General features: G+C 36.3%; 2 protein-coding genes across 2 annotated transcripts; one reads left to right on the top strand and one right to left on the bottom strand.

The window, feature by feature from the left end:
- Nucleotides 1-6,520: 6,520 nt before the first annotated feature.
- On the top strand, nucleotides 6,521-7,519 carry LOC107499145 (olfactory receptor 491). Its single transcript, XM_016123052.2, has one exon. It carries the CDS (start codon nucleotides 6,521-6,523, stop codon nucleotides 7,517-7,519), a length of 999 nt encoding a protein of 332 aa, XP_015978538.2.
- A 7,192-nt stretch (nucleotides 7,520-14,711) lies between these two features.
- LOC107499147 (olfactory receptor 481-like) lies at nucleotides 14,712-18,130 on the bottom strand. Its single transcript, XM_016123057.2, has one exon. The coding sequence runs from the start codon at nucleotides 17,348-17,350 to the stop codon at nucleotides 16,412-16,414; it is 939 nt and encodes a 312-aa protein (XP_015978543.2). The 5' UTR covers nucleotides 17,351-18,130; the 3' UTR covers nucleotides 14,712-16,411.
- Between the last annotated feature and the right edge of the window lie 7,671 nt (nucleotides 18,131-25,801).

The following is a 25,801-nucleotide window of genomic DNA, read 5'->3' as shown; positions in this document are numbered from 1 at the left end:
CCATAATACACTCACAGCGGGGGACTTTAACACTCTATTGACATCAATGGACTGGTCTTCCAGACCGAAAAGCAACTAGAAAACAGCAGTATTCAATGACAAACTAGACCAGATAGACTTAATTGATATTTTAGAGCATTTCACCCCAAAGCAGCAGAATATATATTCTTATCAAACAAACATGAAACATTTTCCAGAAAAGACTATACGTGAGACCACAAAAAAAGTCAATAAATTTAAGAATACTGAAATCACATCAGGAGTCTTCTCCAATTACAGTGGTATGAAACTAGAAATCAATACAAAAAAGAAAACAAACACACACAAACAAATGGATGCCAAAGAAGATCAAGGAAGAAATCAAAAGATACCTTGAGACAAATGAAAACGCGATGACCCCAAATCTGCGGAACATACTGAAAGCAGTTCGAAGAGGGAAACTCATAGCGATACAGGCTTACCTCAGGAAACAACAAATGTCTCAAAAACAGTGGAACCTTATACTTAAAGGAAAAGAAAAAGAAGAACAAAGAAGAACAGAGATACAACGAATCATTAATGAATACTTAGAACAATTATAGGCCAACACATTCAACAATCTATAAGAAATGGATCAGGTAAAGGGCTTGTTATGTCTACAGTGTTGGATTTAGAGCCCTGGTAGCACTGAGTCTTATCCCCATTTCTAGTCAGTCTTCTATTCCACCTAGTCTTTGTCCAGACCTCTGAAAAAAGCTTCTGTCAGGATCCTCAGAAATACATATTTTGATAACACATGGACCTTCTATATATGCCACTTTCCCTGACCAGCTCCTTAAACAAAAAGTTAATTATTCTTTCTCCCATAATTCTACATGCTTCATTGTATGATCCTGTGTGATAAATTCCATGTAGTTTGTAGTTTCTTTTGATTGTTTTGTGTTATAGAGAACAGAGATTCAGTTTAGTTTGGATGATGGGTTGAATAAATCAATGATTAAATAAACATTGAGTTTGCTGTCACCTTCTCAGGGTTTATGGAATATTGGCACATGCCACTGTCTAAAAAGACCAATAATTCAATTTATTGCTGAAGAATGACTGAGCAAGAGCAGATCTGCCAGAAAACACCATTTAAGATTTGGGATCTACTTCTTCTTATTCTCATGTTGCAATCCACTCTATTTCTTGACAATGATGTCAGTGCCTTGAATAGAAGTGTTAAGTGAGGAGTTTATGTATTGCAGGAAAATATTTTTATGGTTTTAGGTTGAAGGACATATTCTTATATGGGGTCAGACAATCCTGGAAGGAGCATAGGACAAGAAGTAAAGGAGTAAAGGAATTCACCTCTGAGTAGTACTTGAGGATGGAAAATGATGGCTGTGAACAGGAAAATAAATCCCTTTGAAATGCCTCTGCCTACCAGAACTTGTCAGAAAAGCTGTAGGAATGATGGACCACAATGATAACCTTCAGAGATATGTAAAGTAGGTTGAGGTATCTAATGTACTCATTGTCTGCTGCCACAATGGAATGTTGGTACTTAAATACATCAGAAGTTTTTTGAATTGTTCTGTTGAGAAGTAAAACTAGGGGACCATGCTGTGTAAACTGAATTTCAGAAAGAATCATCTTGTTTTCTACAGCTAAATAGTCACATGTCCAAGTAATAATTTTCTTCCTTACTATTCCCTACTTCAGTTCTAATACTCCTTTTCATATGACTCAAAGGTTATTTTATTGGGAAGGACACTGATATCATCCAACTAACCCTAACCAAGTAGTAAGCTAATGGTTTTGAATGTGTGACATACTCTGGGAAACATAAGAACTCTTGCCTTCATTTTCACTAAACAAGAAAGAAGTAATTCCAAAGGACACCATGGCGTATAGACGCCCCTTTGGGAAGGCAGCCGGGCCTTAATGCATCACCGGGCTCTACAAGCATTTCTGTGCAAGAGAATCTTTTTCTCAAGGGGGCAGGCAGGAACGGCCCTGAGAGATTTGTTGCCTTCCTTTTCCTCCCACCAGACACGCAGATACTCACTCTCATCCACACAGCATGTATGTAACTCTGTTCCTTGACCGAGGAGAGCATTCAGGGGTTTACACTGCCAAGCGTTCAGTCCACAGCTACTCGTAACACTAAGTGGAAAACACATGCTTCATAAAACTCTCTTTGGAGTTCAGCCTCAACAGTTCTGCCTCTGAAGGTGAGTGCGATATTCATAGGTTTTGTTTAAATAACTGAAATTTTTATTTCTTCAATAAGAAATTAAAAATAAAAGAAACTGTCTCATCAACTTAACTCTTGACCTCTGTGGACACTGTGGCCTCAGCAAGGGATGCACTGCAGAATGCTTTTTAGAACACCCAAACCAGGCCGCCTAGGAGTCCTCAGGGCAGTGTGGATGGTCTGCAGCAGCCAAAGCCACTGCCAAAACTGTGAAAGGAAATTGGGAAGAAACCACCAGGTATTCAGGTTAGATGACGCTCACAGTCCTATGACCATCAAAAGTGCCCCATGTGTTTAGGGAAAAGATAGTTGAGAGTCAGAGTCCCTGACCCAGGTGGGAAGCATGAATAGATGCCAAATTGAAAAGCTCTAGAAAGAGCCCTGGATGGCTAGTGGAAAGGAAGGGAAAAACAAGAATCAGCTGTTTGCATTGGAATAGTACATACTATAAGTATGAAGGCATCAGATACTGTACTTCCTGTCTCATTCTGGATTTGTGGTGAATAACTCCTGCCATGTTTCGAAAGAAAAACTATATGTACTTCTCATTAAAAAATCAAATACTGAAAATCTACCAACACTTCATTCCTACCTAATGAAATAGTTACTTAGCAATGATGTATGACCAAACACCTTTTGAGCCCTTTATAGATATTTCTTTTAGTCTCACAACACAGGTGCATTACAGGAACAGTTATTCCCATTTTTCAAATGAAAAAATTGAGATCAGAGAGATTAAGTGTCATGCACAAGTTAAAAGAGCTGGCCAGTGGGAGGGACCTGCATTTTCTCTCTCCATCTCTATGACTCTGCAGTCAGCAGAGACTGAAGCTCACACAGCACGAACAATGATGCAGGGGTGGCCTCACTGAACTGTGCTTGAGACAGAAGAGAAGTGCACAAATGCTTCTCAGTGCTTGGCACTGTTCCTCAGACCAGTATAAGTTCAGAGGGTGTGACAAGGAGCATTGTGAGGGATCTGAAAAGTGTGCCACAGGTAGAATGGCCAAAAGAACTATTTTCAATTTTTAAAAAGAAAAGGCAGTGGAGGTGTGCTAGTTTTACTCTAATATTTCAAAGTGTTTCCATGGAAACACTTTGTACCATTAAATTTCTGGGGATTATTGATAAGATTGTAAAACAGATTTTTTAATGATAGAGGTAACAGCAATGGCAGTAAGCTGCCTGTCACTGTGTAATTTCAATGCATGTAATGAAGATCAGTCAAAGAAGAGATAGAACACATTTCTTAATGAGTTGCAGATTCTCAACTGTTGGTTCACTATATCTCATAATTCGTTTAGTCAAAAAACTAAGTCCCACCAATAGAAATATTAAATGCTTTTGTATTCAAAAGTAAGACATTTTAAAGATATTTGGTACTATTATTTATCATTAATGGTGTTTAGAAATTTAAGAACTTAAATAATACTGCATGCATAAAATTGTGTTTCTATGATAATTAGAACCAATAACACTAAGTAGAAAATCTGTTTCATGGTAACATGATTCTTAAAACCACAAACTTTGCAAGGAAGCACAGATATGGAGATACATTTAGAAAAGTAATCAGAGCTAGATTAGGAAACTTCAAGGATTTTGACATATTTCCATTCAGCATTTTAGTTCTGAAGAGTATGCAAGAAAATGGGTACTAGTTTATTAATAAATAGTAAATGAAAAGGTAAATTACAAAAAAAAGAATATATAATATGAAAAAATATATAAATACTTATTTATGTGCCAATATTAAAATAAATCAAAATGGATTGTGCATTGTTAAAGACTTGCAGGTGAGTCTTTCTTTAGTTGTTAGCTATGTGTAAAGAAAATAAAAGAAAATGCATGTGAAAGGGATTTATAAATTTGTAATATTTACCTGCAGAAATTTTATTTAGTTGAAGTTAATGGTAAGAAAATATTTGCATAAGTGAAATTTGAAGATTATCAAGCCCAATTTAAAAATTTTTATTTAAAAATATTGACAAAAATATTTTAAAATTATTTTCATACTTTGATTTTCTCATTATGAGAAATACAATTTTCTCCCCTAATGTTCATTGAATTTCATATGCTCTGAAATAATTGCATTGGACTGCAATAATTTCTCTGTGTCTTCTCTTGTTAATCATCAGTTCTGCTTTCTCAAGACTACTTCAAAACACAGGCACTTTTTGCCTTTGACACAATACGGAGTGGCAAAATGTGTAGTAGGTACTAAGCTCTTTAATAAAAATGCAGTCAAGAACTGAGCAAAATAGTGAGCAACATGGAGCACTTTGGTTTAGTATTTTTGCTACTGCAAATTAAGATTGTCATTATACCAAAAAAAAAAAAAAAAACTTACTTTAGAACACATACTTTTTTTGAATTATTACCCTAAAAAAAATGACACTATTTTTAAAATTTATCATATTTTATTGTGTTATCCTCCTGATCCTGATCCAATTTGTGGCACTGCTAGTTCTGAAAACAAAAAGTTATAAACAATTAAATGTCTAAAATTAGTAGATGACTAATTAAGGTCTAGTTGCTCAACATACTATCATGCTGATCTTAAAAAATTATGTTTGTAAGGAATTACAATGCAATAAAATTCTAATATTGAAATGTAAAGTAAAAAATAGCAGTATTAAAATTTATCTACATCACAAAATAGCTATATAAAAATATGATATAAAATATATTTTTTTAAAAAAGACAAACATTCCCTAAAATAAGTGTACCAATTTATAATGGTTGACTTGTGTGACAATAGAAACATTTAAAAGGAATGTTCCTCTGAATTTTCAAGTGCTTTTCACCAACAAGGTCATATAATTTTTATTTTTAAAAAGAAAAAATAAGCCATTACTTTACTTATACTATGATTACAGACTTCAATGCATCAATAATATTTCCAATGTCTTCTCTACAAGGCCGGGGTTCTCTGGAGAAGGAAACTAAAAGTTATATTCATCCCTTGTTCCCCACAGCCTATTCATTACACTAATTATGCATTCATTCATTCAACAAGTTTTTCTTCAGCATATTTTATTCCCAAGTGCTAGTTATTTGTGATACAGGATAAAACACACAGTTATTGAAGAGAATACACATTAATTGGGGAGAGTGAAATGCAAACAAGCAAACAACAGCAAAAACATAACCCAGTAAAAACAATGGTAATCCAAACATCTTAAAAGTATGGTATCTGCACAAAGGAAAGTTATGTGATTAACCCAAAAAGCCAGAAAGCTTTGGAAAGAAATGAATGTTGAAAAAGGAATAGAAGTCACATAGGGTAATAATGGTAGAAGATGAAACCATCTAAGCAGGGGGAAAAAAGGAACAAAAGCTAGATTAGAAGGCATTGAGGGGATGCTAGATAGTTTAGGACAGTTGGAACAGTCCAAAAGCGTTGGATGGAAATATCCTGAGACAAGCAAAGAGTCACGGGAGGGGATATATCTGAAAGTATACAGTGTGCTGTGATAAAGAAGTTAGGTTTCATTATGAAGGTTTAAGGAAGCAATGAAGGACTTAGAAGATTCCTTTGGTATCACTGCTTTTTACTTTGGCAAGGGGTCACTTTGGCAGATGTATTGTGAGTTATAAGAGACAAGAATGAAAGTAACAACGAAAAGAGAAAAATAAAATGAGGAAAACCGACCAGACCCTCAATTAAAGTAGGTATACCAGGAATGGAAGCGAGATGAAGTAATATAATTGGGAACTAAATTGTAGACAGAATCAATAGAATTATACTAGATATGGCACAATGAGAGGGAAAGGCTAGGATGGCTCCCACGTTTCAGACATGAGAGATTGGGTAGATGGTGGTGTCATTCCACAGATTCAGAATGTAGAAAGAGTGGTCCTAGAAAAGGATGAGTTTAGTATTCAGGAGGCTTAGTCTGAGATATCTGTGGGGTTTCCAAATGACGACTCCAAAATTAACTGAAACTATAGATCTGAACCATGGGGGAGAGATCAAAGTAAGAGCCAAGGTCGAAAAGGTATTTTAAAATTAAAATTAGATAAATGAAAGATATAACTGAGATCCCAGAGAGTAAGGCTGAAATGCTCCTTTTTGAAGAGAGAAGAGACAAAATATATACATATACACATATACATACATATATATGTATATGTGTGTATGTATATGTATGTATATGTATATGTGTGTATATCTGTGTATACACATCTATATGTATATGTGTGTGCGCGTGTATAATCCTGTGGAACACCATATTTATAGGCTGGGGAGAGGAAGAAATCACTCTAAATGTGTCTGAGGAATAACCAAAGAAAATTGGGAATATGTGGAACAAAAGTATAAAACAAATGATTATTGACATTTCCCTCAACAGGAATAATTCAGAGGAAATGGAGGTTGGAAACCACACCAGCGTGACACAGTTCATCATTTTGGGGTTAACAGAGGATCCTACACTTAGTGTCATCTTCTTTGTGATATTTCTAGGAATATATGTTGTCACCATAGTAGGCAACATCAGTATAATCACTGTAATAAGAAGCTGCTCCAGGCTGCACACCCCAATGTACTTCTTCCTCAGCCATTTGGCTTTTGTGGACATTGGGTGTTCCACGTCAATCACACCTTTAATGCTTATAGGATTCCTTAGCCATGAAACAGTCCTCCCTGTCACTGGCTGTGAAGCCCAGCTCTGTTTTGTAGTCATATTTGGAACAGCTGAGTGCTTCCTGCTGGCTGTCATGGCCTATGATCGTTATGTGGCCATCTGCTCACCACTGCTCTACTCCACCCACATGTCCCCCAGAATCTGCATTCTCTTAGTGGGGATGTCCTACTTGGGTGGATGTGCGAATGGCTGGACATTTACTGGCTGTTTATTGAGTCTGTCTTTCTGTGGACCAAATCAGGTAGAACACTTTTTCTGTGATTTCTCCCCTTTGTTGAAACTTTCCTGCTCAGATATCTCCATTATTGAAATCATCCCTTCCATCTCTTCTGGATCCATCATTGTGGTCACAGTGTTTGTCATATCACTCTCTTACATCTGCATCCTCGTCACAGTCCTCAAGATGCGCTCCACTGAAGGGAGGCACAAGGCCTTCTCCACCTGCACCTCCCACCTCACTGCAGTTACTCTCTACTATGGAACAATCACCTTCATTTATGTGATGCCCAAATCCAGCTACTCGACTGACCAGAACAGAGTGGTATCTGTGTTCTACACAGTGGTGATCCCCATGTTGAACCCTCTCATCTATAGTCTGAGGAACAGAGAGGTAAAGGAGGCCCTGAGAAAGGCAACTGTCAGAATACATTCTTAGGATCCATTCCTGTCCGATGAATTATAAAGTTTTTATTTACCTGTATTACATTTAGCTCTACCAAATATGTAGACTGTGTAACTGATTGCTTAGATTAAATTCATGCCTCCTCTAACTCTCACTTTTATTCACTAGTAAACCAAATATTGTTACTGTAATTGTTACTATTCTTACAAGTACTTTTTCTCATTTAATTAATCTAGCAAACAATAATTTCACTTACTATGACATATATTAACTGGGTTATTCCTTACCAAAACCCTATGAAGCAGTACTATTATTTTTATTTTACACACACAAAAAAATCATTTGGGGCACAGAGACATTAATTACATTGCTGCAATCCATGCAGCTAGCATACTGTGGCACCAGCATCTGAATCCAGAAAATCTCGGTTTAAAACCACTAAACTTCTTCACTTATTATTCACAGCAATCCCATGATTATAAATTTCTCTCAATTTATAGATTAGAGTTCTGTGTCTTAAGAAGATAATAGTTTATCTGGAGAAATGTTTACTCAAGTCCTCTGATTCTAGGAATCAAGTTATTTGATTCCATGCACTTAATGTGTACTGTAATGTCTAAATTGGTCTGATGATTTTGGCAGTGCCACTCACCTAGTGTTTCAGCAGAGCAATCAAGCCTAAGCTGTTACTTTGTATCAGTCCCTTGAACAAAGTCTACCCCCAGGAAAATCTGGGCTGTTGCTGAGACCTACACGGCAAGAGGGTTAATATACCTGAGAGCGGGCGACGGAAGGATGGAGAAAAACACCAAGACAGTATACACAAAATGAGGGGCTAGGTGGGACACCGCAGTTTGCTTAGATGCAGTGATCCCAAGTCAAGCTCACTGTGTTTATTATATACTTTTGAAAGTCAAGGAGGGAGTAGAAGTTTTCTTCTCAAGACTTGCGCTTGCTGGCAGCAATAATTTCCCCAGTCCTGTCTGTACCTCATTATCAATGGTAAACTAGAAGCAGCTGAATGTTAAGTGTTTAGCTTCTCTGTTCTTAGCAGACTGCTACACAGCCGAGCATGGCTTTGCCAATGCTTCGGCTACATGATCTACAACACAGCCAAACATAGCTTTGCCAATGTTTCAGCCACAGGATCCACAACACATTGTGAAACATGGCTTTGTCAATGCTTCGATCAGGTCTGGCTCAGATCTGGCTCTCTACAGGCTTTGAAGACATGTCAAACGGGCATGAGGATGGGAAAACTGTGCTGATTCCCATCTCTTAGGATATCAGGTCTGGGCACCACAATCACGTGATTTGATAGAAGTCTATCCATATTTAAACAAATATTTTAAAAAACACTCTCATTTGGCATAATGTAACTTTATTTGTAAGAATCAAAGAGGGTATCTTTTAATTCTTAGCATTGAAATTAATCTGTTAACAATCATAGTTCTATAGTCTGCATTTACGAGAAAACTAGAACCCATTAAAACAATCAAAATGTTGTCAGAGATTGCATTAAATATATTTCTTGTATAACAATCTACCCTCATTTGCTTCCATGAGACCAGAAAATGTGCAGAGATTTTCCGTAGTCAGGCATTCCCAGACCAAAGCACAACTCTTGCGAGCAGCCGAAAGCAAGACTTAGATCATAGAAGTCCACATCTCAGTACAATGGGATGAAAGAAGTGATGATTGGGAGATATAAGAGATGATAAAATGGAAAATATTTATAATATGCTGCTAAGTTAAAATGCAGAGTACCTATAATAGTGTAAACTTTAAGAAGAAAATACATAGCAAAGACTAAAACATAACAGATAAATTTGAAAATATGAAATGATTTAAGTTATGGGTAAAAAAGAACTGTTTTTCTACTTACAACCAAATATGTGCTAATCTCCCACCACCAACAACCAATTGGAAAACCAATATTTTCAAAATATGTGAACACCGGTTTGATGCCCAATTTTAAAAATTCAATTGTGACGCTAACTACTTGGAGGTAGTGTCAGACTTCACAGGTTTAAGGGCCCAGTGCCACAAGACTGCCCTTACCTCAGACACCAATTGTAAGTAATGGGTCCCCAGGGTACTCAAACTTCTGTCCAGCCAGCTACAAAGTTGGGGATTAGCCCACAACCCTCTCCCAGGTTTGATAATTTGCTGCAATGGCTCAAAAAACTCATGGAAACATTTACTTATATTTACCAGGTTATCAGAAAGGATACAAATCAGTAGCCAAATGCAGAAACATAACTGAAGATCTGGAAGGGTTCCCAGGGCAGGAGCTTCTGTCACCATGTTACTGGAGTCACCATCCATCTGGCATGTGGATGTGTTCACCGACCTGGAAGCTCTCCACACCATTGTTTAAGGATTTTTATGGAAGCTACCTGACCAGCATTAATCAATTTCCAACCCTATCTTTTACTTGCAGAACAGGGGTCAGGCAGAAAGTTACCAGCTTCTAATCATGGCTTGGTCTTTCTGGTGACCAGCCCTCATCCTGAAGCTATCAAGGAACCTAACAGTTGCTTCATTAAAACAAAAGATGCTCTTGTTACTCAGGAAATTCCAGGGTATTTAGGAGCTCTGTGCCAGAAATGGGGTGGGGTGGGGGGGACGAGAACAAACATTGGAACAAAAGATGCTCCTAGAGCCCCTATTACTCAGGAGATTATAAGAGTTTTTAGGATGGCCGAATGAAACTTTTGCTTTCACATGAACCAGTGACTGCTGGTTTTGAATCCTGGCCACTATCTGTTGAATGCTGCATGCTAATTCAAGTGATTAAATGTTTGTGTCAGATGTTGCTACAACTGTGACAGGCCATTGCACGAACTCAGGCTCACCACATTTATGCCCTTGTGTTCACACTAATAAACTCAAATGGGCGATTCGAATCTGAGCCTATTTATTAAATGTTTTGGAAATGTCCTGAGACGAATGTCTTTCTTATATGTCTGCATGGCTAGGAAGTTCGAAGATCAAGAAGTCAAATGTTACTCCTAGTAGTGGTATCAGTAGTAACAGTATTGCAATATGAGCTAAGAATATGACGTTGTTTACAACTGTTCTCAGAGATTTGTAAGTATTAACCCCATTAATCCTAATAACCTTATGAAGCTCCTCCCCACAATTTGTATGTTAAAGAGGATGTAACTAACATATGTAAAAATTAAGCAAAATATAAAAGTTACAAATATCTTCTTAATAATTTAACTCTCTTCCAGGCATATCCTCTGTTGAGGGAAATACAGAGGGGCTCTTTGAAAATACAAGTGACCCTTGAACAATACAGGTTTGAACTGTGAGAGTCCACTTATTGCCAGATTTTTTTTTTCAACAAATACAGTTAATGTATTTGCTCTTACTTATGACTTTCCTAACAAAATTTTCTTTTCTCTAGCTTATTTTATTGTCAGCATTTTGTAGACAATACACATACAAAATATGTGTTAACTGACAGTTTATATTACTTGTAAAATTTGGTATCAACAGTAGACTATTAGTATTTAATTTTTGAAGGAGCCAAGGTTAGACACGGATTTTCTATTGTATGGGAGTTCTGGGCCCTTAAACCTGACATTGTTTAAAGGTCAATTGTATTTCATTCATGGAGGACTTTACTCATCTTGGACATATTTCTTTCTATCCAACTATTTCTATTAAGAATAAGTGCAGAGGCCTCTACATTAGATATCTCAGGCTAACTTGTAATAGAACATTCTGGCACAAAATATATAGGGATATAAATTAATATCTTTAATTTTGTTAAAGATAGACTTCGGGTTCCATTGAAAATTATGTAGCACTGTTCTTCTAGGGACTTCCATTTTATTAAAAAACAAACAAACAAACAAACAAAACCTAACTGTAACACAACAAAAAAGCATATGAAGATTTTGAAGGAAGAAGATAAAGGCAGATGTGTAGAGACTTAGAAACCTGAGAACTAACATGGTGGTGATCCTTGGGTTCCTTATCACTTCCACAGATCCAGGGCAGGGTTCTACCCTAAGCCTCCAACCTAGAACCACCGGAGACACAGATACAAAGAGCTCTCAGAAAAGCCTGATTTCCTAGGCAAAGAAATAGGGGAAAGGTGACCTTAACAGAACAGAAAATGTTTCAGCAATACCATCTCTACTCCAGACTAACCCAATGGAAAATCTGCACCTTACCACTCTCAGGTTTTAGTGAGGCCAAGCAGGGAGCAGATCTCCACCCCACCCATCCTTCAGTTCCCCTGCTAGAGTAGTGTCAGTGGAGTATAGTGAAGAATTGAGCTCCACTGTCATTTGATAGCAATGAAACAATGAAGTAGGGCTAATAGTGTTCTGCTCACACTGACACCAATCCTACTCCTGAGTGAGCCAGTGGTGAGCTGAGCTTCCACCTCAGCCCTGCAGCAACAAAACGGTATGAACCAGCTCTCCACTTCCCCCTTCAGCAGGGCCCAACTAGGAGCTAAGCTTATTTGGAAGGCAGGAGTCACGTAAGTCAGTCTCACACTGTCACTGAAGAGAAGACAAGGAAGATGGTTGAATTGAATGTCCACCTCACTCATCTGCAAGGAGGCAGTGTGAGTCAGCACTCCATTTCTGCCAGAGTTGTGTCAGTAGTGTCCAGCAGAAAGCCAAACATACACACTCGCATGGTTATTGCAGTGACACAACAGGAAAACATTCTTCTAAAAAAGATTAATTATGTTCCAGATTCTCACACTACATAATCCTGAATGCCTATGATATAATAAAAAAACTACTTGTCATACTACACAGGAAAATAATCACGACTTCAATGAGAGAAGACTACATATACCACCACCAAAACAAATAAGGTGTTGAAATCATCTGACAATAACTTTAAAGCAGTCATAAAACAAATGCTTCATCAAGCAATCATTAATTTTCTTGAAAAAAATGAAAAAGAAATGGGAAATCTCAGCAAGCAGAAGCTATAAAAATAACCAAGTGAAAATTGGTAGAACTGAAAAAAAAATCAGCAAAATTAAAAACAAAACAACTTGCTGGATGGGCTTTCCCTTCTTCCCTACCCCTGCCCTCTGGTAACCACTAGTCCATTGTCCATGTCCATGAGTTTCTGTTTTTCTGTCCTGCTCATTTGTTGCTTTTAGGTTTATATCCCATATATAAATGACATCATGTGATTTTCAACTTTTTCTGCCTGGATTATTTTGCTTAGCATGATTATCTCGAAGTCCATCCATGTTGTCACAAATGGCAGTATTTCATCTCTTCTTATGGCTGGGTAATATTCCATTGTATATATGTACCACAGCTTCTTTAGCCAATCGTCTATCATAGGACACTTCAGTTGCTTCCATGTCCTGGCCACTGTGTATAATGCTGCTGTGACCATTGGTGTGTAAATATCTTTTCAGATATGGGTTTTCAAGTCTTTGAGGTAAATACTCAGCAGAGGGATTGCTGGATCATATGGTAGATCAATTCTTCGGTTTTTGAAGAACCTCCATACTGTTTTCCATAGTGGCTGTACCAATTTGCAGTCCCACCAGCAGTGTATGAGGGTTCCTTTTATTCTGCAACCTCTCAAACATTTGATATTGTTTGTCCTGTTGATTACAGCTATTCTAACAGGTATAGATGGTATCTCATTGTGGTTTTGATTTACATTTCCCTAGTAACTAGCAATGTTGAGCATCTTTTTATATATTTGTTGGCCATTTCTATGTCTTCTAGAGAGAAGTGTCTGTTAAGGTCCTCTGCTCATTTTTTTGACTGGATCATTTGTTTTTTTGTTCTTATTGAGTAGTATGGATTCTTTGCATATTTTGGATATTGGGCCCTCATCAGAGGTTTTGCTTCCAAATATATTTTCCCATTCGGATGGTTCTCTCTTTACGTTGTTGATGATTTCTTTTGCTGAGCAGAGACTTGTTAGTTTGATGTAGTCCCATTTATTTATTTTTTCTTTTACTTCCCTTGTTTTTAAGGTCAAATTCATAAAATCCTCTTTAAGTCCAAGGTCCTTGAGTTTAGTTCCTATGTCTTCTTCTATGCATTTTATTGTTTCAGGTCTTATATTCAAGTCCTTAATCCATTTTGAGTTAATTTTGGCACGTGGTAATAGACAACAGTCAAGTTTCATTCTTTTGCAGGTAATTTTTCAATTTTCCCAGCACCATTTATTGAAGGGGCTTTCCTTTCTCCACTGTATGTTTTTGGCTTTTGGTCAAAAATTATTTGCCCATATTAATATGGGTTTGTTTCTGGACTCTCGATTCTATTCCATTGGTCTGTATGTCTATTTTGCTGCCAATACCATGCGGTTTTGATTACTGTCAGTTTCTAGTATAATTTGAAGTCAGGCAGAGTGATGCCTCCAGCCTCATTTTTTTTTTCCTCAAGATGGCTTTGGCAATTCAGGGTCTTTTTGTTTCCTTACGAATCTGATGATTTCTTGTTTTATTTCTTTAAAGAATGCCTATGAGATTTTAATGGGGATTGCATTAAATCTGTATAATTCTTCAGGTAATATGGTCATTTTAACTATGTTGATTCTTCCAATCCAAGAACACAAAATATCTTTCCATTTCTTTGTATCTTTTTTGATTTCTCTTAATATGGTCTTATAGTTTTTATTATATAGATCATTCACTTGTTTCATTATATTTATTCCTAGGTATTTTATTCTTTTTGTTGCAATGGCAAAAGGAATTATTTTTTCTACTTCTTTTTATGACACTTCATTATTAGAATATAGAAAAGCTATGAATTTTTGAACATTAATTTTGTATCCAGAAACTTTACTGTATTTGCTTATTGTTTCTAGTAGTGCTCTTGTGGAGCCTTTAGGGTTTTCTATATAGAGAATCATGTAATCCACATATAGTGACAGTTTGACTTGTTTCCTGTTTGGATGCCTTTTATATCTTTCTCTTGTCTGACTGCATTCACTAGGACTTCCAATGTTATGTTGAATAACAATGATGATAATGGATAGCCTTGCCTTGTTCCTGATCTTAGAGGGAAAGTTTTTAATTTTTCACCATTAAGTATAATGTTGGCTGAGGTTTGTCATAGATGGCCTTTATTATGTTAAGGTACTTTCCTTCTATACCAATTTTGTTCAGTGTTTTGATCGTCAATGGATGTTGTATCTTGTCAAAGGCTTTTTCTGCATCTATTGATATGATCTTATGATTCTTATTTTTAATTTATATGGTGTATCACATTAATTGATTTGCATATGTTGAACCATCCCTGTGCCTCTGGGATGAAGCCTACTTGATGTGATGTACCTTCTCTTTAATATGTTGCTTTATTTGGTTCGATAATATCTTATTTGGGATTTTTGCATCTGCGTTCATGAGAGAGATTGGTCTGTAGTTTACTTCCTTGTGTTATCTTTATCAGGTTTTGGTTTCAGAGTAATATTGGTCTCATAAAATGTGTGACCCAGTGGTATTTAAGTGTGTATTATTTATTTTTCATGTATTTGGAATTTTTTCCATTACTTACTGTCATTTATTTCAAGTGTCATTCCACTGTGGATGAGTGAGTACTCCTGTATTTGTCTGTCAGGTTCAATAATGGCTGAGTGTTCTAGCCATTATTGAAATTGCAGTATTGAAATCTACTATAATTACGTTGCTGTCATTCTCCTTTCAAATTTATCAATATTTGTTTCACATGTTTAGGTGCTCTGATGTTAAGTGCATATATATTTACAATAGTTATATTTTTTTGTTGAATTGACCCTCCTTCTTTGTTTCTAGAGACAGCTTTTATTAAAGTTGAGGGTAGGAGCCTAGGATTTTTGGAGCTCACTCTTTATTGCTAAATTTAAAATATAAGCGCAGGAATTTAAAGTATGAGAAAAGAAAATACAAACAGTCCAAGTGGTCAGTTATCTATGGATCCTGAGGGTGGAAGACAGCCTGGCTCTTTATCTACTCAAGCCACTGGTAATGTGTTTATACACATAGCCATTTTTGAACTTGATACCTCCACAATCAAAGCTTAAGTCAGGCACTTGAGCTACAAAAAAGAAGGGCTTACACAACACACCAAAGTAAAACAATGACAAAAGTGGTAAGAAACATTTTCTTGAGAGATATAAAGAATGGCAGGTACATTCCATGCTTGCATCAGCCTGAGTGTCTTAATTCGAAATTTTATTTCCTAGAAATACCAACTGGCTTGCTGATAGTTCTGCTCTGCTGTAGTGGAATTTTCTACCACCACTTTGCTGTAGCTTTTCCTACCATTCCAAAGCTTGTCTGCAAAGACTCAAAGACAAACCTTTGCAGACAAACCTTTCAGTAGTAGGAAAAACTTATAGGAACTCTCAGTGGCTAAGCCTTCAGACTGCCTTCATTGTTATCTAGATTGAGTCTCCTGATGTCAAATATGTGAAACAAATTTTGTCTAGCTTAGATTAAGTGGGAATGAAACTTTTCCAAGACTCTAGCATCACTACTTCCAAAAATTATGGCAACCCTGTATAAGAGAAGCTAAATCTTCCAGAGAAAGTGACCTGGACTGTCAGTACTACCATAAATTGCATTTTCATTGAGTACATGATGTCAACTTATAAAATGATACCCTTTAAATACGTAACTTACTAGAAAAAAAAGTTTTAATCATAGACTCTCTAAAATGAATAAGAGAAAGGTGAAACTATATTCTCCAGGTATCCTAACTCTAAAATATACATATTTAATTTGAATCCAGCAGGTTTTCATGAAAATGATATATCTGGTGACTCTAGAAAATTACAAATTAAAATTGTCATTAAGAAACATACTGGCATTTTATATTTGAGATATTTCTTCACATAAAAGAACAAGGCTAATGGATACCAGAAACATCCATCACACATTTTCCCAAACTATCATTTTGCAATCTCTGGAATCACAATGGATTTCTTTCAACATGACCAATGTGTTCTAGCCATCAATTTTTTCAAGGCCTCTTTCACCTCTTTATTCCTAAGACTATAGATCAGGGGGTTCAACATGGGGATCACCACCGTGTAAAACACAGACACTACTTTAATATGGTCAGGTGAGTGGCTGGACTTAGGTATGACATAAACAAATGTGACTGTCCCATAAAACAAAGTGACTGCAGTAAGGTGGGAAGTGCAAGTAGAGAAGGCCTTGTGCCTTCCTTCAGTAGAGTTCATCTTCAAGACTGACTGTAGGATGTACAGATATGAAACAACTATGATAAACAGTGTGATTACAATGATTGACCCAGCTGAGATGGCAGGAGATAATTCAGCAACATAAATATGGGTACAAGAAAGCTTCACTAGTGGTGGGAGGTCACAGAAGAAATGGTTGATTTTATTATGTCCACAGAAAGTCAGGCTCAATACACAGCCAGTAAATGATGACGCATTCACACATCCACCCAGATAAGAAACAACCAGTAGGATGATGCAGACCCTGGGAGACATTTGTGTAGGGTAGAGAAGTGGGGAGCAGATGGCCACATAGCGATCATAGCCCATGGCAGCCAGCAGGAAGCACTCAGCTGTTCCAAACATAACATCAGAGCCAAGCTGGGCTATGCAGCCAGCAATAGGGATAGTAGTTCTCTCTTTCAGGAAGCTCACAATCATGATAGGTGTGACTGATGTGGAATACCCAATATCCACAAAAGCCAAATGACTCAGGAAAAGGTACATTGGAGTGTGAAGCTGAGGGCTTCTTTGGATTAACATGATTATGCTGATATTGCCCAACATGGTAGCAACGTAGATTCCCAGGAAAACCACAAAGAAGACAGAACAAAGCGTAGGATCTTCTGTTAACCCCAAAATAATGAATTCTGTCACCACAGTGTGGTTTCTAGTCTCCATCTTATTTGGAATGATACCTGTTGAAATAAAAACTGGCGGATATTAGAATAAATTAAATGATCTCATAATTAATATATTTACTTTACCATTCAACTTACTAAAAAATCAAAACATTGATCTCACTTTTATCTAATGCTCTCACATTTGCATCATTTGATCAGACTGCTGAATGAACACCTACAGCGATGATGTCTTAAGAACCTAATGAGAACCAGGATGTTCAAAGTGATGGACCTTATACACTGTTTACCAATATCCAGCTTGCTTCTATTTCTTGATCACACTGGAGACCACACTTGCCAGCTCTCTCACAGTGAGATGAGACTGTGAACAGTACATGCCAATGAACTGTATCTCTTCTGGATTAAATTGCCAGTGGGCAACTCTCTCTTCCTTTTCCACAGTGACATATTCTACATGATACGATTGTAAAAAAAAATAGTACTTCCATCAGCCTGGAATATGAGGAAATGTTGATAACAGAATATACTGGAAGTATACTGGAAGTGAGAAATCTGTTGTGTTAGACCACACTGTTTCCAGGATTCATTACAGATTGGCTGTAAATGGAAGCTGCAAATAGAGGTTAATCCTGAGAGCAACACGAGAAATAAATCCACTTTGGGTCATTAATTGTACTTTAGATACTATAGGTACTAACAAAAGGATACATTTCATAATTACACATGAATAACATATATATTAGAATATGCTGACAAAATGCCCACATGCTTATATTAGGCTAGCCAGGTGAGACTACGAAAATAATATATAAATTAAAGGAATATCAAAAAGTCATTTCACCTAACATAAAATTAAGGTTTAATCAAAAGAATGAAAATATTAAAATTAAAGAAATATCCTAAAACATTTTTCAATAAAATACTTGGATAAACTACTAATTTAAATATTTTTTTAAGTTCAGAATGCAGAAATGAGCTTTCATATAATAATGGAAATCTCCACCAACCAGAAATGATGTAAGAGTTGGTAATTAGAAAAATAAGCTGAAGCAGAACTGCAATTGTCTAGAGACATTTGCCAGTCTCTACAACTAAGAACCTTGTGCCTTAATAGCTGTGCAGGCACTGGGGATAAGCGTCTGGGATCATGCAGCTTATAGAGTTAAAAATGAGACTCTCATGCCCTCTTTAACTTATCTACTCACAATTCAAGAAACCCTTGCCTTCAACCTCAGTGGAATGAGTCTTAAAAATATCCTTTAATTAGCCAACAGAGAAATGAGAAGGAGAATTTTCTGTCTCTGCCTAGTTCCTAAGAGAAAGAAACGACAACATAAATCTCCTGTTCTAAGAAGTAATTATAATTGGTTTATCCTGATAGAGAATTGGGATTTGAATTTGAACTCCTTGTTCAGTGTAAAACTCTAAACTCTGAATTATCATAAAATAGTCGTGCATTGGCAATAATACAAAACAGACATTATATATTAAAGGTACATCTGTGACAGCATAAAGATGAATGCAAATTTGTTGTACTATACTCCTACTGAGGGAGGAGTTCAAGTACCAACCACTTGATTCTAAGCAGGATTTAGTAACTTGCTTGACAAGCAGAAATAATGTTCTGGGACTTCTGATGCTAGATCCTAACAAGCTGTGAGGCTTCCTTTTAGGATTCTGGGAATATTCATCATTGAAACCATACCTCTGGGGACTTAAGTCCATGCTGTGAGAAGCCTAACCCACATGGAATGACAATATATAGTTGTCAGCTACAGTTGACAGCTATAGCTGAACTCCCAGCAGATAGCTAACATTAACAACTGGCCCATGCAGCCCAAGTATGTGAATGAAGACCCCATCTAGGAAGTGGATTCTGCAGTCACAGCTGTAACTGATGATGTTACATGGGTCACTGTCAAACAGCTTAGATGAGCCTTTCCCAATTCCTGATCCATAAATTTATGAGAAAAAATAAAATGGTTCTTGTAGACCATATTTTGGTATAGGTTATCAGCAATAGATAACTAAACATTGGCTCAAAGAGCCAATGCCAATATTATCTGGAGAGACAGATCTTCGTGACAAGTCCCAAAAATTCCCACAATGATAAAGACACACCAGTGATTAATGCAAAATTCAAAATTACCACACCTAAGAAGAAATGAGCTACCATAAGTAAGAATTAGCATAAGTAAGGAATAGTTTATACCCTAGGATTTCAGATGATAGAATTACCTTAAAAAGTATAAAAATAATTGTTTAAAATGTTTAAATATAATATATTAAAAATCTGAAAAGGCTCAATATACTACATAAAAATTTTTTAAAAATAATAAAAGTACTAGAAATGAAAAATGCTGTCATTTAATTAAAACTCAAGGAATAGTTTAAATAGAACATTAGACACAACTTAAAAATCTGTAACCTAGAAATAGATATGAAGGTATTGTTGAAAATACAGAGACCAAAAAAGTACAAATAAATGAAGATTTGTTAATTTAGAAGATAGAATAAGGCCTCATTTTCACATTCAATGCAAGTTCCAGAAGAAAGAAAAAATAGAATGGAGAGAAGTAGTTTTTAAAATAATGGCTGAGAATTTTTGAAAATGATGAAAAATATAAATTCTCATATTTAGCAAGCACAAATAGTGACAAATAAAATAAATGAAAATAAATCGTCTTATAGTAAAAATGAAAAATAACAAAGAAAAACATTTAAATTAGCCAATGATAAATAATTACCTATGAAGGCATGACATTTAAAGTAATAGCGTGCAAGACCTCCAGGGAAGAGGAAAGCGTGGGGGAAAGAAGAAACATCCCAGAGGTTAGGGTAAAGGCCACAGCTTCAGAAAATGGAAGGTGCCATGAGGTAGGAGAGGAAATTAAAAACTTTTTTAAAATACAAGAATGAAGACAGGGAAAAAAATGGCATAGACGATAGAGGCTCTGTTCATCCCTCCGGTGACCAAATCAAAGTAGTGATGGAAACAAAGAGCAGCAGCAAGGAAAAATCATCTGGGATCTAGAGGTACAAGCCATACAACCTGGAGAAGTCCAAGAAAGCACCCTACAATAGCAGAAGGTAGGACGGGGTGGAGACCCGGGGCTGCCCATCCCAAGCGACTGAGTGAGATGGAGGCAGCAGCAGCAGACACCTCTTAAAGGGGCCACATCCGCGAGCAGATTTTAATGGTGATAGACCTGCTCACTCTGAGCACCACTGCCCATTTGGCTGCATGCAGGGGGCACCAGGGACTTATAGGGAGACATTGTTGTAGTGAAGGCCAAAGCGAGACTCGTTCTGTACAGAAGTGCCGGCAGTATCCGCTATTCCCTGTTGAGCTCTCCCCGCTTCCTGTATGCTGACACAGCGCCACCATAGCCGTGAGGTCATCAGATTGGACAACAGAGGTCGCTCTGCACAGAGGATTCCCTGAAACCCTGCCTTCCCCCACTCACAGCCCCACCGAAGCCACACCCAGGTGCATCCTCAGCTAGTTGGGTGCTCCTTGCTGAGACTCACACTGGAGGAGGCAGCTGGCCTTGGTTTCTGGTGTGGCCTTTTGAGGCAACCATAGGCACAGCATCTGTGGATTCTTTTCTGAATCTTAACAGGTGGCCCCAAAGGGATAGAGGCTTGGGCTAAGTTTGGCCTACAGCTGAATCCCTCTCAGGACTGTGCCACTGGACACCTACTGCACAAATCCACACTAATGAGATCGGAAGACTTAGAAACAAACACGGAAAGGCAGTCAAAATGACAAGACAAAGAAGCAGAAACCATATGAGAGAATAGGACAAGTAATCTAACAAATGCAGAGTTCAAAACACTGGTTATAAAGATGCTCAATGAACTTTTGGGAAGTGTAGATAAATTCAGTGAGAACTTCAACAGAGATAAAAAAAAAAACCATAAAAATAGAAACGTAAATTATAAAAGGGAACCAGTCTGAAGTGAAGAACACATCATCTGAGATGAGAAGTATATTAAATGAAATAAACAAAGGAATAAACAAAGTGAATAAACAAGAGGATCAAATGCCCTATGTAGAGGACAGGAAAGCCAATCACGACACTCAATTGGAATGGCAAGAAAAAAAGATGGCAAAAATATAAAAACAATTTAAAGAAAATATAGGAAACTATTAAGACTCCAAATATTCATCTGATTAGCGTAACTGAAGGAAATCAAGATGTTAAACAGCTGTTTGAAGAAATAATGTTAGAAAACTTCTCTAACCTGGTGAAGGAAATGGACATAAAACCCCAGGTAGCTCAGAGAATTCCAAAAATCAGGGATTCAAAGAGGCCTACACTAAGACACATCATAATTAAAATGCCAAAGGTTAAATGCAAAAAAAAAAAAAGAATATTAAAAGTAGCAAGAGAAAAACAGATAGTTACTTACAAGGGAAAATCCATAATACTGGCAGCTGATTTCTCAAAAGAAAAAGGGCTTGGCAAAAATATTTGACAGGATGAAGACCCAGGATCTATGCCCAAGAATAATTTATCCAGCAAAGCTATCATTTAGAGTTGAAGGACAGATAAAGAGCTTCCCAGACAAAAATAAGCTAAAGGAATTTATTGCCACCAAGCCAATATTACAGGAAATGTTGGAAGGACTTCTTTAAGAAGAAAAAAACACGTATCAAAAACAGAAATAAAGAATGGTAACAATTACATCCTTATCAATAAGTACCTTAAATGGAACAGAATTAAGTGCTCCAACCAAAAGATAGAGTAGCTGAAAGGATAAGAAAACAAGACACCTACATATGAAAAAGAAGAGGATGGAAAAGATATTGCTTTGATGTACCTAGAAGGTATTTACGTCAGACAGAGAAAGATAAACATTATATAATTTCACTTACATGCAGAATCTAAGGAATAAGAAGAACAAACTAATCAAAACCAGACTCACAAATATAGTGGACAATTTGGTGATGGACAGAGGGGCGGGGGTTTGGGGAACTGGGAGAATAGGGTGAAGGGCTAAAGAAGTACAAATTAGTAGCTGATGGATGGTCACGGGGATGGGAAGCACAGCACAGGGAATGCCGTTAGCATTAATACATTGGCTAGGTAGAGGGTCGGGGGAGGGAGGGTACAACCGAGGAGATCATTTTATGGACTATGTAGATGTCTAACCAATGTACTATATACTTGAAATTAAATTTAAAAAATACAATAAATAAAGTAATAAACTCTTCATCAGTAACATTAGAAGCTAGAAGACACTTAAGTAAGGACTTCAAAGTCTTAAGAGAAGATAATGACCAGAAAGATAAGTTGAAGCAGAACTGCAATTGTTTGAAGACATCTGTGAATCTGTAATTCAACTAAAGATAGCATAAGGAGAATAAATCAAAAAAATTTTCCATATTTACCATAAACAGAACATCATTAAAAGAATTTATGTCAGTAAAAAGGAAGGAAAATGAACCAGAATAAGGTTTTTAAACACAGTAGAATGTCATGTAAATATATTAGCAAATATATAAGTAAGTATAAACACTGAGTATATACAACAATGATCAAACAATGATTAATTTGGGTGTAAATAAACTAGACTTCTGGATTCCAGTACAGCATGAAGTCATCACTCCATTTTAACAAGTAAAAGGTTGAACAGACTGAAAATCAATAACTCCTCTTAATCCTTCAGAGAAATTATGTCACAAGGAAAACCATTACCCCCAAATTGGAGAGAGAGAGATGGGCAGATACAGAGAATCACAGCTGACTAGAGCAGAAATCTCCACAGAAACCAGTACTGGGGTAGGAAAACCAGAACTGGCTAGAAAGCTGAGCCTTTCACCTCTGCCAGTCCCTCAAAGGCCAAACTGTGAGTGGAGACCATGTGAGGAACCTAGATTTCTATCCCTACCCAACTATAACAAAGCAGCATCTCCAACCCCTGCCTTCCCCCACCAGAGAAGAGTATAGAAGACCAACTAAAATAAAGTTTAAGGAAGATCCAGAGTCTTACTTATAGTATAAAACCAAATAGTCAAAGATTCAATAAAAAAATCACTCATCATAACAAGAACCAGGAGAATAGAAACTTGAATGAGAAAAAACAATTGACAGGCACCAAAGCTGAGATGAGAGATGTTGGAATTATCTGAAGAGAATTTTTAAGCAGCTGCCATAAAAATGCTTCAACAAGCAATCATAAATATAACTGAAATATTTTTTCTTAAAAAAATAGAAACATTCAGCAAAGAAAAAGAATAAAGAAGCAACAGATGGAAATCTTACAACTGAAAAATGTATACCCAATCGAAAACTCAACAAATAGGCCCAACAGCAGAATGGAGGTGACAGAAAAGAATCAGTAACCTTCTAGATACAACAAAGAAAAATTAATTCAGCAGTGAAAGAAAACTGACTTAAAAAACACACACAAGAACTCAGAGAACTGTGGAACTATAACAAAAGATCTAATATTTGTGGCTTCAGAATCATGAAAAGAAAAGAAAAAAAAGTAGGGCTGAAAAAATATTTGAAGGAATAATGATTTAAAATTTCAAAATTGGGTAAAGGACTCAAACCTACCTAGTCAAGAAGTGTTTCCATTACCATATGTACACAGATTTCAAATTATAATCTTGTACACCTGAAAAATGTTATTTACCGATGTTAATAACATTTAATTAAAAAAAAAAAAGAAATTGTTTCAGCAAACACCAAACAGAATAAACCTAGGGTTATCCATACCAAGACACATTGTAATCATAATCAAATTTCTGAAAACTAAGAATAAAGAAAAAATTACCATATAATTGTATAGAGAAGAAAATCTAATATCAGAATGTATACTTGATTCACCTGGGAAAATATATAAAATATATAAAAGGCACAAATTATTGTTTCATTTAAAAATACTTATCAAGCATTTTCTATTTACCATACACTCTGCAAGGTACTTGGGAGTTTCTACTTAATAAGACAAGAATACTACCCTCGTGTGTCATACAATCTATTGTGGAGGGAAGACCATTCAAAAAGAAAGAAAAAAGAAAAGTAAATTAGCAAGAAAGCTTTAGACAATATGTGCTATGTAGAGAATTAAAATAAGGTGATTTGACAGTATCTTGGCTAATTTTAAATTGGTCTGAAGAAACCTCGCTGTGGGTGGGGCATTTAAAATAAAGCATAAATGACACAGACAAACCATCCTAAGAAAGAGGGGAACAGCATTACAATGTAAGCAGCCATTGCAAGGACTCTGGAGTGATAGCTTTGTACCTCTGAAGAACAGCAAGCCAGTGTGGACAGATACTGGTAACACATGATTAACTCAAGAACGAGGCAGAAGCCAGATCATTTATGGCTTTGTAAAACATGGTGAGAATTTAAGCAGTGCTCAAAGTGAAATGGGAAGTCTGTAAAGTTTTAAACAAACCTCACGATCTAATTTACATAAAAGGTAACTCTGGCTACTCTAAGGGGACTAAATTGCAATGGAGTAAGAGAATTAACAGTAAGACCTGTTAGAATGTTGCTATAGTCCAGATGCAATATGGTGCTGGTTTGGCAATAAAATAAAGACTGAAAATAGTGGAAAGATCAGAGAAATATCTGATGTGCTAGAGGGGAATCTGTAGCTGAGTCAAGAGAAATGTGATGACAATGCCAACATAAGATTTTTAAAAGGAGGAAGCATTTAAGATCTTGCTCCCTGGCATATGTCATCAGTTTGGCTCAAATAAACTCTTACAAAAATCTAAAAAAAAAAAAAATTATTTAAATAGAAGCAGCTCAAATAAACTGCAACTACCTATAGTTTTGAGGTCATCCCAACATCTCAGTAAACGGCAAGCCAGACCACTAAATATGCAAGTACCAAACAATGAAAAGAATCAGTAAGTACTATCAAATAAAAGAATACTATCGAATATCAAATAATATCTTGGAAGTACTACTATAAAATATCATATGCCTGCTACTTGAGAGAGAAGAAATATCATTGTGTTTTAAAGAAACTGAGTTGACTGTTGACTCTTGAATTGCCAAATGGAATACTTGCTTTTTAGATCTCAACATAAAAAAATTTTTTTACAGTATTTACATGTAAATAACTATCATAACCCTATTATTCATCATTACGATGATGAAAACCTTGTATTCTATGCAATGATCATTAAACCAATGTATTAAATCAGTTTTTCATGATGAATTAACTTGATACGATAATGTAAGAATCCCTGGTTTCATTAGTCCTAGCATTGTGTCAGAGGCTGAAAAGACAAACTGGAAATAAACCTTTTATTTTATATGAAAATATACATATGAAAGACTCAAATGATTTGAAACATGATATGAGTGCCAGCATGACATGGAAGGCATAACATACAGTGCTATAATAAAAATAAAATTTCAGAGCCAAAACCTCTGAGGGAAAAATTCCAGATCTGCCACTTGATAGCTAGGCAATCTTGGAAAAATTATATCGCCCCTGAGACTCAATTTCC

The sequence above is a fragment of the Rousettus aegyptiacus genome, unplaced genomic scaffold (assembly GCF_014176215.1).
Source record: "Rousettus aegyptiacus isolate mRouAeg1 unplaced genomic scaffold, mRouAeg1.p scaffold_m13_p_5, whole genome shotgun sequence".
In the NCBI taxonomy this organism is placed as follows: Eukaryota; Metazoa; Chordata; class Mammalia; order Chiroptera; family Pteropodidae; genus Rousettus; species Rousettus aegyptiacus.
This window is presented reverse-complemented; position numbering and strand designations above follow the sequence as displayed.

Bases quoted from the DNA above. Each gene is read 5' to 3' on its own strand.
- LOC107499147 (XM_016123057.2), bottom strand. From the start codon at position 17,350: ATGGAGACTAGAAACCACACTGTGGTGACAGAATTCATTATTTTGGGG.
- LOC107499145 (XM_016123052.2), top strand. From the start codon at position 6,521: ATGTGGAACAAAAGTATAAAACAAATGATTATTGACATTTCCCTCAAC.